Below are 12142 nucleotides of genomic sequence, written 5' to 3'. Positions count from 1 at the left end.
TTCATAAATAGCCGTGAGCAGCTTGAAGCCCACTTGATCATCAGTCGAGAATGTGTAGCTATAATCTTGATGGTTCGGAAATCGGCTCGCCTGCTCGTCTGCGCAGAGTCAGACATGTCACTCGCTGACGAGTCTACGCACTGCGCTTCATCATGAAGACGAAAGACTTCGGAGCGCCTTTTGGCCTGGGCAACGAATAGACGTCGTGAAAGAGTGTGTTGATCTGGACCTCTTCTTTGTTCTTGACATTCAGCAGAGTTCATCAAGCAGCTCACCTTTTCGTTCTTTGCCAGGAAGACCTGTCCACCTCTGGTCTCGAGATACTTCTTGCTCCACTTGCCCTTTTTCGTCTCGTACTGGACATAGCCTCCGACGAACGGCGCAGTAGTGGGAATGGTCTGCCATCAGCACGCGTGACCTCATAATCTCTCTCACCCTCGCCCACGTTGAAGCCGCCCGACGGGATTGACATAACAGCAACAAGTTCTTGCCCGCTGCGGCTGGATCCCAGCCATGAACGACAGACTGGATGGTCTCGTATTCCCGGAGATGACGTTCTGTGATTCAGCTTAATGCCCTCTTCAGGCAACGTACCACAACCGTATTCACCAAAGATCTCCACAACGACCCAGCCGTATCCTGGTGTAGGTTCTTTCAATTGACCCCTCTGCTCCGCATTATGCAGAATGTCTCTTGCCGTGGTCTCAGAGTAGACTTCGAGCATTAATCTCGGTCCACCCATATGACCAATGATGGCTGGTACAATGAACGGCTGCCTGACAGGAGCGATGGGACCATTGGTGGCACTTCTCGAGTGACTCGAGTCGCTGAAGCGGGACATCGAATCGGCGTTGGACAGGCCTCTTGGTCGCCCCTTTTGGGTGCTTGCCGAGGATCTCGTTGTCTCGCTACGAGAGATACTGGCGGCACTCGGAACCTGAGGACTAATCTGGCTTGCTGGACTTGGGCCGGCGCTCTGTCGAGGTTGGCTCGATACCATGACAGGTGATGGTGACAAGTGTCCACCGACCCGATCTGCCCTCGCATCAGAAGCGGCAGGCAGTATCGGCCGTCGTGTAGCACCGCCTGGATGAGTCACTGGCCCGCGAGCGGCTTGTACTGGCTCCGTATGACTTCTCTGCGGAGCAACGGAAGCTGGCACAGTCGGCAGAGGTGCTGCCGGAGGCTCCATAGGGTTGTAAGACCGCATTGCCCTTTGCCAGGGATACTTTCTTTCCTCTCCTTTGATCAATACCAATTCCAGCTTCTTAGCCAGGATATCAGCAGGTACTCCACCTTCCCCGTTCCAGCCGGTGCCGGCCCCAGGGTTTCGAGTAGCCCTCGCCAAACGTCTTGCAGCCCTGCGTTTCGCCTTTTCCTCTTGCCGGGCAGCTGCCTCAGGATGCAAGTGAGACAAGGGCACATCGTCCTCCTCTTCTTCATCATAGTCACTGGAGGATGTCGAACTGCCTCGTCGAAGTCTCTGTCGACCACGCTCATATCCGCCAAGTCGTTCATCGCGGCTTCCAGCTTTGGAGCTGCGCTCAGATCCTCCCGATCCGCCGAGACCAGACCCTCCTTTGCCGTAATTTCTCGGCATATTCAGTGAGCTAGATCCAGCGGTCCTGTTGGAAGCTTGCTGACCCCCACCACTTGACTGGTACGCTCCCTGTCGCTGGCTGGCAGAGCAGTTGGACGCACGATCCAGGACCGCGGCCACATTGATCCCGGGGCTATCATCAATCAACTCTACAGGTGATGTGTCCAACAGGTTGTCAACGCCAAGATCGTCCGCCACGGTCGGTTCTCCAAAGTCCAAGACGGACCCGGCATTTGGCACCGCATCGTCAATGATGGGGAACGCCGAAATTGCCGCTTCCCAGCTTCCGAGTGAGAAGGCGGCGGAGGGAGATGTGGATATAGTCCTGTCCTCGGGTAGAGGTTCCAGGTCTGGCGCTTTTCCTCGAACAGGCTCCGGCAAAGCTGGCGCTTGCTGGGCAGTATGCTCTTCACCATGACGTGCATCTGCCGAGACTTTTTGAGATCGATCCACTGAGACGTCCCTCGACGCGCTCTTCTCCGATGACGAGGTCGGCCAGATACCTAATTGCTCGTAAAGGTCGAAGAACGATGAGCTAGTGGGCGGAGACTTGAGCGACATGCTCGTCGATCGCGATCGAGGCAGGAGCACCGCGCCAGACGCGCTACGCTGGACGGTCGCTACAGGGCTAGAGACTGGCGGAGCTGGGAGAGGAGTCGAAGGAGGCGGAGGCGAAGATAAGACGGATAAGTCGAGGGTGAGTTTTGGCGCGGAGGGAGACGACGGTCCAGAGCCCGACGCCGGGAAGAATGGTGGATGAGGTGGGAACAGTGGTGGTGACTCTGTCGGCATCCTGGTCAAGTGAGGTCGAGGTAAGGGATAGAGGGTGCTATCTCCGCGAACGGCATCGTTTGGACGAGCACTTAGCTGTGAAGACAAGGCAACAGCCGATTTCGTACGTATGGCGACTTTTTGCGGCGGCACGGGCGGGAGCTCGGACAGGTCTGACATGCTGGGTCGTGCAGTAGTAGTTTCCGCGAGCTTCTCGCGGATGTTGGCCAGACTCTTGGCTTTGGTAAGCTGCGGCCGGGGAGCGAGGAAGTTTTTCAGGTCCTTGAAGCTGGGAGAATGTCTGGCGACGGGGGACCGCATTGGTGATATTGGCTCGGCGGTGGTGGGACTAGTTGCATTAGCAAAGGGATCTGGTGGCAGGTGAGATTGATGGAAACCAAAGGTGCTCGAAGTCGCTGTCGTAGGTGGAGAGTATATGGAGCCATACAGCCCCCAAATGTCCTTTCTGGACTCTTGACTTGGGAGCGGCGGCGTTGATGATGAGAACGCTGGGCCGAGGACCGTCGGATTTGCCTTGGGCAGCCCATCAGGCCGTGTAGGAACTGGCGGTAGATTCGGATCGGCCATACCAAAAGCTTCGCGCAAGGCGATCGAGGATTTGGAGCGGAAAATCTTCACCATTCCTCTTTTCCAGGAGGATTTTCTCGGATTCTGCGCCGTTTGCGACGGAGGAACCTGCGGTGAGTTCTCCTGATCATATGTTGACCGCAGAGGCAGGTTTGGAGACAGGAATGAGTCCGTTGAAAGGGCAGGAGAGGCAGAGGAGACGAATGACGCAGGAGTTGGCGGCAATCGAGGCGGCGCCTCAAACTGACATCAACGCCGCGTCACGATTTGTTACTCACAGATTCATCCGGGTCATTGCCGACATCTACGCTGAGTTCTCCCTTCCTGCCCTTTCCGCGGAGTCGGCTCTTGCTTCGTTGACTCTTGAGAGAATGTACTCTGCCCCTTTTTGACTCAGGAGTCTGTGAAATTGCGGGACTCGAAGGCACCTCGGAGATAATTGGTGTTGCAGGCGTTGCGCTCTTCCTGTTCCAGCTCCAGCTCTTGGATTCCCGAGACTCCAAGGTGATAGGTTGTACCGCGCTGCTGGCGGTACCGCTTCTATCCCTCGACTTGGTACTTGCGCTAGCATTCATAGTCGAAGGGGAGGCCTTCGAGCTATGTCGAGCCGTTTGACCGGTTCCCACGGTAGATCCAGAGACGGGTCTCAAGGTTGTCGAATCGGAGATGCCATCGTCTTCATCCCATAGTCCATCCTGCGCATACAATCCAGACCTAGGAATACCTGGAATACTGACTCCGAGACCTGCGAACCCTGAAGGTGACTTGAGCATGGATTCAAAGTACTGCTGTCTGTCGAATTCTGCCGAATAGCGATAGACCTCATCGTCGATGTTGGACGTGGTGCTCTGTAAGGTGATGTCTCCTACATCATAAGCGTCATAGCGATCGATGGAAGCGGAGGGAGGAAATGATGAGTAGGCCATAGAGCCTGTCATGGCGGATCGGTGGGTTGTTGATGCGACAGTGACGAGCCAAGACCGACTACGCTCAGGCAAGCGGACAGTGGGGTGAGCGAGATGAAGATGTCAACAATTGCGTAGAGGGAGCCTCAACTATGTACAAGGGATCGTGAAGAATCCTTCCAGCCTGTCTCTAGGCCATGCTTCGCTGCTCTTCACCGGTATAATGTCTTTGGAGACCATACAGCGTAAGAGGCGATGAGAATCAGGATTCATTTCGTTGTTTGTGCCACTGATCCCACGTGGAGATGTTAAACCCTGAATAGGCGTTGTTTTGGCGTTTGAACGATCGGGAAGAAATTGAAGAAATCAGTCGCGATGGTTGGGCGGATATGACCAGGGAAGGTGGCGGCGTGGCGAAAGGGCACGTTAGGTGAGGCGTACTTCTTGGAGTCTCCATGCATGGGCTCATACAGTTTACGGGGAGGTCAGCTGGCAGTCTGCACGGAGGCACAACCGGCGCCTTCAGTAGGATGGAGGTATGTCTCACTATTCTCCTGATGTGCCTGTACTTCACTCACGAAGCTCACTTTCCGCGACTATCTCTGGCCTTGAGGAGTCGCCAAGATCTCACTCAGGTCCTAGTGGTGTGCCCAAGGGTAGATGTGAGAGCAGGCTTGGGGACTAGGCGGAGATCTTACCGTGGCTCACCGCTCGAGGGGACCAAGCTGTCTCTCGGCTCCATTGAATCTGCTCCCAGGCTTTCACGTTGGGCTATCTCTGTGGCATACAAAGCGGGACTGCCGTGACTTGGAACCAATGGGATAGCAGCAAAGAGATCCAGGCTCTCTTGTCGAGACGGAGAAGAGGGTATCAGGACCGAAGATCCAACTCTCGGGCAGAAGCACGTGTCATCATGTCTCAGCTAAGCCCTGTGAGCGGAGGGCGAAAAGAAAAGTTGGCACATCTGGAGATAGACCTGGATGAGATAGGGATAAGAGCCTCACTCTTTCGTCACTCCAACTTCTTTCTTCCATCTCTGCTCACTATACCTTGCTACTGAAAATCTTCGAGTTCACTTCGATACCTCTGAATCGACCATAGCAGATGTTCTCACCAACTGGACTACCCTTCTTTCGAAGACCCCAGCACACAAGGCACACCACCGCACCTGCCTCGTCACTCGCTCTTCAGCGTTCCATGCTCGGTACGACCACTACCTATAACCTTGAGCCTTCGCCTCGTAGTTCTCGGTTTGATCTTACCAGAGCTCCGTCAAGTGCCAGAATGGAAAGGACGATTTCCATCCAGTCCTTCGAGACCATGACAAGTCGAGTAGTCGAAGGAGGCACAATGGGTACTGGGTATTCTGACTCGCCCGGATCACCCAATATGACTTCCTGGGTCCAGCGAAGCTTTGATTCGATGAACCTAGCAGATGACGAAGCAGTGAGTGAGCACGAGTCTCACCTCACTCATAGGATTGATAGGCAGTCCCATTCATCCCTTCTGAGCAAGTCCATCCCCCAGCTCCGAGGAGACTGCCTCGAGAGGTTTATCAGAGACTCGTTGTTCTCAGTGAGAAGAGTCGATTCGATGGCCGCGAGCGCCCTCTCTCCGCCGTATCTCTTCCTTCCAGCCGGATGAATTCTTCTCGAGCTGGCGGGGCTCTGGGAGAAAATGCATTGGAGATGCTTCCCCTGTCGCCATTCTCCTTTGGTCCAGTCATGGAGTCCTCCCTCACTACGACTCCTGTGACCTCGCCGCGAACTCAGAACGGCGACCATTTGAACTTGGGCCAGACCGGCATCTTCAACGTCCTCCCTTCCCAGCACCCCTTTGCAACTTCGCTGCCTGCTCCTCCACCGGCCCAGCCTCTTCAACTTCGAGAACCTACAGGTAAAAACGTGGATCGAGACAAACCTCGTGAGCGGACCAATCTCGGAAGTAGCAGCTGAAGTCCAGTGCCACCGCTGCCTCCGTCGTCCGTTTCCGCTTTTCCTTCAGACCGGTACACAGACAAGCTTCTGAAAGGACTAGCTTCGAATGAGTTGATGACCACAGATGATATTCAGCATGGCTCCTTCCCTCCGAAGAGGTTGGTCTCCACATGTGATGAAAGTCAAAGCTTTTTGTCATTCGGTACCAATTCGCCGGTCACGCCTCATCGATCTGCGCAACACGACGCTGCCTCTGATGAATGCAAAAGCAGAGGAAATTCCTCGGAGGACGACGCATCACTGTCCAAGAAAGAGGACTCTGCACTCTCTCCTCTGCCAAAACCTCCTCGACCTTCAAGGCATCTGCGACCGCCCCCTCCAACCCCTTCATCTTCTCAAGCGACGGAGGGCATGACCGGAATAGTGGCGGCATCGGTGTCAATGGAGCGATCACCAATTGGAGGTCACGTTCTCGACATGCCAACCACTGCTAGAGACTCATCAGACACTGTACGTCGAACAGCTGTCCAACGACCTGTTCCTACGGGCAGAGCTGTCAGTCTCGAAGATGAACTTTTCCCCACTTGTCTTCCATCATTTCACTCGAGATCCAGCGTGAATGTGGCGGTGGGCACTCAACCTCTTTCCAGTTCCGAGAGCCTTGTCTCAGACTCCTCACCTGCTGTTCAAAGCCGGTTCACGCGACTGGCCAATGCAAGCCGACTGACTTTGAGCGATATTGCTCAACCTCTTGGGAACATGTTCAGAGGACTCAAGAGGCGATCCCCTCCAACAGAGGCCGCCGAGTCGCGAGGTAAGTGGCTCTCTCGTAAGAAACCTCCCTTGACGATCTTTAGACGCCACGAATCGGGGACAAACTGGCGAGACACTATCCACCCGTCCCGCCCCTGTCATTCGAAGACCCACATTGCCGATCTACAAACGTAGATCCCAGGTGGTATACAAGGATGGTTATGAGCCTCGTGAGTCGGCCTAGGGTGATTCAGCTGATTCCCCGTCAGAAGAGCACTTCGCCTCCATCCCTCGACCAGAAACCCCAGTTGGTCCTGTGAATCCTACGTACGAGCAACGGATTCTCAACGAGATGTACCTGAACTCTCGCAGGAACATTGAGGATGAGGACAGTGAGCGGGATGTCAAGCGAGGAAAAACAATGAGGGGACAGCTCAAAAAGAGGATGGACAAGATCCGCTGCAAACAGCCTCAAGGCATGTGGTGATAGTCTGTCCACTTCAGATCTTCAGCGCGCGCGCTGTTTGTGCAAGTATCGAGATCAGAAACAAACGCATGTATGTAAAGATAGAGAGATAGTAGATGGCGTGTCCAAATGATCGTGTTCCCGCGATTAAGCGGACAGACACCCTTCAGGATGCTCGCAACTATTCAGTTGCCCAGGCCCTTTATCAATCCGGGAAGCTTCTTGGCAAACAAAGCATCGCGATTGGAGCACGACTAACCTGTGAGTCAGCCTATAGCTGAGAGAAGACCAAGTCGACAGCGGAGCGAGGATCACCCTGACCCACCTTTGCATCGCGTCCGACCGCTTGTGCCACATCCGACCACTTGACAGGAGCCTTCGGATACCTCATTTGAAACAAGGCCCAATCCTGCTCGGCAGTCCAAGGCGTGCCCTTTGAGCCTCCTCCAGGGCCACCGCTACCCCTCGGTCGACCACTCGGCTCCTTCTTGACCTTTGCTTGATTTGCTGCACCTCGCTTGGCTCCCGCCCTGGGATTCTTGATTTTGGGCTTGACATCATCCTCTGATTCAGGTTCCATGCTGGGCTTTACTTCTTCTTCTGAATCGATTTCAAAGACTGAGCCTCCGCTTGATTCAGGGGACGACGAAGGAGTCTGAGGGGGTGACCACGTTTCGGTACCCTCGTCATTGTCGTTCTCGGCCAGACCATTACTTTGTTCGCCATCGCCTTCGTCTTCGCTCTCGATGACGATGACTCGAGTCGGTGTGGCTCGATCGACCTTCACGCCTCCCCAAGGGATTGACGATTTCGAGCGCGAATCTGGTGTAGGGTAGGGTTGCGTTCGAGGAGTTTTGGTCGGTGTCTTGGGCTCGGCTGGCATTGTGATCCTGAAAACAGAATGAATCAGACCAAAGATGTCAAACTGGTGGCCGTACTATTCTTGTGGTTTTCAGTAGTCTCTGAAACTTGACGCCTGACCGTATGTGCGGATTGAGAGATGTTGAGGAGAGGAGGAGGAGGTGTAGAAGACACCTGTTCCCACTTATCTCCTATATAGTCGTGTGTAGGGCACCTGCTGCGTCTCTAGCCCTAGTCTCCAAGCAGCGAACATAAAGGTAGTTTGGCCCCTGCCTCAAGGCATGTCAGCGGTCGTCACCTGGCAACCACACAAGCGGGTCCTAAACAAGCGGTTCCTTTAGGACCACGGCTTGAAATGGCGGACGGAGACACGACGCAACATTGCACAAGTCGAAAATGACAGGCGCATGCATGATCTTTGTGCTTCTAGTCTACATATTAAGTATGAAATCGTCCATCGAATCATGCGAATCGTAAGTGTGGAGAATTGTCCAGGTTGTCGTCTATTTTCGTACGTTTCATTCTGTCTGTTGTCAGCGAGTCGTGATGGCTGATGTTAGGCACACTCACCAGCCAAGACCCTCTCAATGATCCGATTGATAGTCTCTTTCCGCGCCACGAGATCCATCCCGAATTCTCCTTCGAGCTGTTTCCTCAAGCCCTTTTTGGTCAATTGGTCGAGGTTTGCCCCGTGGCATATCCTCCGAATGCTGCTTTCTAGTTGGTCATCCGTGACACCAGCTTGACCGATGTTCATAGGGCTGGCAAATGTCTGGACCTCAGGTAGGTATTCTGTTGCTGGCCGTGACTGCGGGGGCGGAATCTGTCCAGGTAGACTGGACAGTGAGTAGCTCGATCCGAGGGGATGAAATTCCCCGAGTCCACCTGGTCTAGGCTGGTTGATTGAGTACGATGAGACACGCTGATCCGCTTGGGGACGACCCATAGGCTGAGTGTACGAGTATGAAGACATTCGTGATCCAGGTTGAAGCAATTGAGATTGGCCATAGAATGACTCGTGAACCGATCGGTTGTCCCCGCCGTACATTGACCCGCCGTAGAAAGACCGACTCTCTGGCAGCGCGGCGAATGACCCTACTGGACTTCCGCCTATCAGACTGCCAGCGTATGGCAATTGGGGTGGATCGTAAGTCGATCGCGCTCTCATATCCTGATACGAAGCCGCTGGTGAAATGCCTCGGGACATGGTCTGCTTTTCGTAAGTTTCGTAGGCGCCGTATGTCGTGGACGGTCGAGAGTCGAAGCCACGTTTCTCGTTGAGGTGGAAATCGCCTGCGGAGTGGTTGGACTCCTGATCCCACAGCTCGTTTCTGAGCAAGTCAGTCCAGCAGCTCCCATGACACTCACTCGTATTCGTTCCAGCTCTTCAGAGGAATCGACTTGGGGTCAAATTTGCCCTCATCCTGGGACGATCAGCAAGCGATGTTAGAGCAGACTCACGTGAATGACAATCTTCTTGCCCTTCTCGCCCACAACTACAAGACGTCAGCTGAGTTTCGATGGTTACGCATGATAGCTCACCCAATCTGGTAGATCCCCAACTGAAATCATCCATCCGCCAGAATGAGTACAATGGCAGGAAGAATGAGAAGACGGGAATGGCGAGGATATAAACTGGAAGTTACCCGTCAGCACCAGATCATGCAGTAGTCGCTCACAGATCATCCACGCAATCATGTCCCATCGCATTCTGAAGACGAATACTAGAGCTTGAAGACCGTAAATGGCAGATAGCATAATGATAGACAACACGGGGATCGTCGCGTGATCGTGGATGACGAGATACAAGAGGTATCCGATCTGTCGGTCAGCTATTTGATCCAATGTCAAAACCCACATAAGCCACGGTCACTGGCGCCACGATAGTCGAGACCAGATCGATGAAGACAATGAATCGCATGGAGAAGCAACAGAATCCACAGAGTTGATCCAGGAACACCAATTCGGCCAGATTATGCACTGTCGAATTGATCCAACGACGTCGTTGGGAGAGCAGCACCTTTGCGGAATCCGGTGCGACTGTTTGCGCATGCGCATCTCGCACAAACTTTGTCTTGTACGTCGGGAAATGCTTCAGGACCAAAGTGGTAAGATATCGATCTTCCCCGAGATGGAGCAGATTCTTCAAGTGCAGTGTATCGACTCGGTTCTCTGAGTAGTCGTGAATGATTGCGTTGGAGATGAACAATGGCTTGTGCGTATCGGGCGTGCGGAGACGGTACATTGAGAAACAACCTGGTAGACAGGTGATTGAGCCGAATAGCGATTCAAAGGATTTGGCCAGGTGGTGAGAGATGAAATATTCGTAGACCTATTCGTGAGCAAGGGCTCAAATCTCAGACTCACTTGAGCCATGGTCACGACAGACTGTTTGGCATTGGCTATCGACGTCTCTCCACAGACTCCGATCGTCTTCTTGTCGTGCATCATCCTGAAAATCAGCTCAAAGTCAAGCCTAGATTCACTCACGCAGAGACCAAACGATTCAATGAGAGCTCCTGGACAGTCGTATCTGCGTCCACCATGAAGAGGTATTCGTAGAAGCTCGGGTTGACACCAATGACGTTCTTGATCTGGTGGTACATTTCAAGCTCAAGAGGGTTCATGGGAGCATTGAAATGGATCTGCAATGTCAGCTGGATCACTCTCCAATAGGCCCTCACCTTGTTCAAAAAGTGCATGACAATCATTTGCGAATCTCGCTTTCCTCGATTTCCAGGTTTCGGTCGTTCGGTAGGTTTACCAACCTTGACAATGACCAAGTAGGGTACAACGTGTCCGGCGCACTCGTACAATCCAGCGTAGACTTTACCCATGTTGTGCTGTTTGGACCCCTCGCCTAGACTTTGGAAGCTCAAGGGCTCAGGATCGGCATGGGGATCTACACCCAGGATATCCAAAACGATCGCAGGCGTAGGCTTTTCGTTGCCGTATCCTTTGATATTTCCGTCGCAGACAATCATGATGAGCTTCCGCTTGTCGTCGTATTTCAGTCGGACGAGGGAGTCGATGGTTTTACGCAGCGATTCTTCACCTTCGGTATAACAGGGCACTTGACAGATGACAAATTTGTCGTGGTTCTCTGGCGCTCTTGAGGAACCAAAGTGCAACGCGGCGAGGAATTTGAAACCAATGATGGCAACCATGACACTGGACAGTGCAAGCAAAATGTAGGTCGAGAATTGACATTGGGGCGAGTCTCGCGTGTCAACCTTTCCGATCAGGAAGAGATTTCGAAGACACTGAGTCTGCCATGCGACGACATTGGCACCGAGACTCGAGTTGAGATCATTGATCAAATCCGTGACGTCTTTGCCTGAGTTGTAGGTGAAGATCTGGACAAGTTGATTTGACATGAATTGTCGATCGGCCTGATCCTGAGCTGTGAATTGATAGCCTCGAGGTCCAAGTAGACCACCACCATTCTGTTGGATGTACGTTGTGAGCTCGTAGACCATGTCATTGTAGATGGCCACGGCTCTCCCCGCCGAAGCCATGTTACGGATATCCTTCTTCGTATAGCCCATGAAGCCTGTCCGGAACCGAGACCGGAGCATGATCATCGACTCTTCATACCAGTCAGGTCGAGAGTCGTTGGTGTACGCTCTGAAATCGTGGTACTGGCGGTACGGGTCGGTCGTGTTGGTCGAATCAAGGGTGACATATTGACTGATCGAACCTGTCGTGCCTGAACACAGTGCACTGACCTGCACGGGGAAGAGCTCTGTAGCGTCAAGTCCGCCGTACTGCATGACCAACTTGGTAGGAACGACTGACACTGCCGTCAGATGTGTTGGAGCAAATTGGGACAGGTCAAAGACCTCGCCACGAATCGCGACGTAGGCATTATTCGGCGAGTCCTTGTAGTTGTGAGATTGCAACTCGCTGGTCGAGTAAACGTGCTGGGTCGGACAAATCAAAACACCGAGAACAGCAATGACGAAGATTGTGCAACCGCAGATGAACCAGATGATCATGTTGATGGCTAATTTTTCTCGCCATGCCTGTCGCACATCCTGTCGTTTCATCTTGCCGATACTGCTAAGGAGGAAACCCGGTATCCAAAAGGTGAGAATCCGACAGAGCCAGACCCATCGCCGACGGGCTGCAGATTCACGATATTCCTCCTGCACTTCGCCGTCGTCTGGACCGGCATCCAGGGGATCCTTCTCACCTCGACTGTCGAGGTCTCGGAACATGTTGCGGGAAGGGGCGTAGGCGTCGGTCCCAGCTTGTGATG

The 12142-nt window shown here is 53.5% G+C and overlaps 4 protein-coding genes across 4 annotated transcripts; 1 reads left to right on the top strand and 3 right to left on the bottom strand.

Moving 5' to 3' along the window:
• Positions 1 to 3116: 3116 nt before the first annotated feature.
• On the bottom strand, positions 3117 to 4138 carry BD324DRAFT_274629 (hypothetical protein). The gene has a single exon (XM_022012351.1). The coding sequence runs from the start codon at positions 3895 to 3897 to the stop codon at positions 3220 to 3222; it is 678 nt and encodes a 225-aa protein (XP_021867804.1). The 5' UTR covers positions 3898 to 4138; the 3' UTR covers positions 3117 to 3219.
• Positions 4139 to 4861: 723 nt separating this feature from the next.
• On the top strand, positions 4862 to 7124 carry BD324DRAFT_639514 (hypothetical protein). Its single transcript, XM_022017239.1, has 5 exons — positions 4862 to 5310; positions 5352 to 5787; positions 5827 to 6615; positions 6659 to 6784; positions 6824 to 7124. Exons 1-5 carry the CDS (start codon positions 4969 to 4971, stop codon positions 7039 to 7041), a joined length of 1911 nt encoding a protein of 636 aa, XP_021867803.1. The 5' UTR covers positions 4862 to 4968; the 3' UTR covers positions 7042 to 7124.
• An 81-nt stretch (positions 7125 to 7205) lies between these two features.
• On the bottom strand, positions 7206 to 8271 carry BD324DRAFT_684183 (hypothetical protein; the record flags this gene model as incomplete). Its single annotated transcript, XM_022019208.1, has 3 exons — positions 7959 to 8271; positions 7346 to 7910; positions 7206 to 7274 (listed from the first exon to the last, which is right to left on the bottom strand). Exons 2-3 carry the CDS (start codon positions 7901 to 7903, stop codon positions 7206 to 7208), a joined length of 627 nt encoding a protein of 208 aa, XP_021867802.1. The 5' UTR covers positions 7904 to 7910; positions 7959 to 8271.
• On the bottom strand, positions 8152 to 12142 carry BD324DRAFT_274378 (chitin synthase-domain-containing protein). Its single transcript, XM_022012349.1, has 10 exons — positions 10566 to 12142; positions 10372 to 10526; positions 10249 to 10333; positions 9740 to 10213; positions 9561 to 9702; positions 9424 to 9516; positions 9343 to 9377; positions 9250 to 9305; positions 8452 to 9212; positions 8152 to 8404 (listed from the first exon to the last, which is right to left on the bottom strand). Exons 1-10 carry the CDS (start codon positions 12099 to 12101, stop codon positions 8400 to 8402), a joined length of 3342 nt encoding a protein of 1113 aa, XP_021867801.1. The 5' UTR covers positions 12102 to 12142; the 3' UTR covers positions 8152 to 8399.

The sequence above is a fragment of the Kockovaella imperatae genome, assembly GCF_002102565.1.
Source record: "Kockovaella imperatae strain NRRL Y-17943 chromosome Unknown BD324scaffold_20, whole genome shotgun sequence".
Classification (NCBI taxonomy): Eukaryota; Fungi; Basidiomycota; class Tremellomycetes; order Tremellales; family Cuniculitremaceae; genus Kockovaella; species Kockovaella imperatae.
Note: the sequence above shows the minus strand (reverse complement) of the source record. Positions and strands in the feature narration are given on the sequence as shown.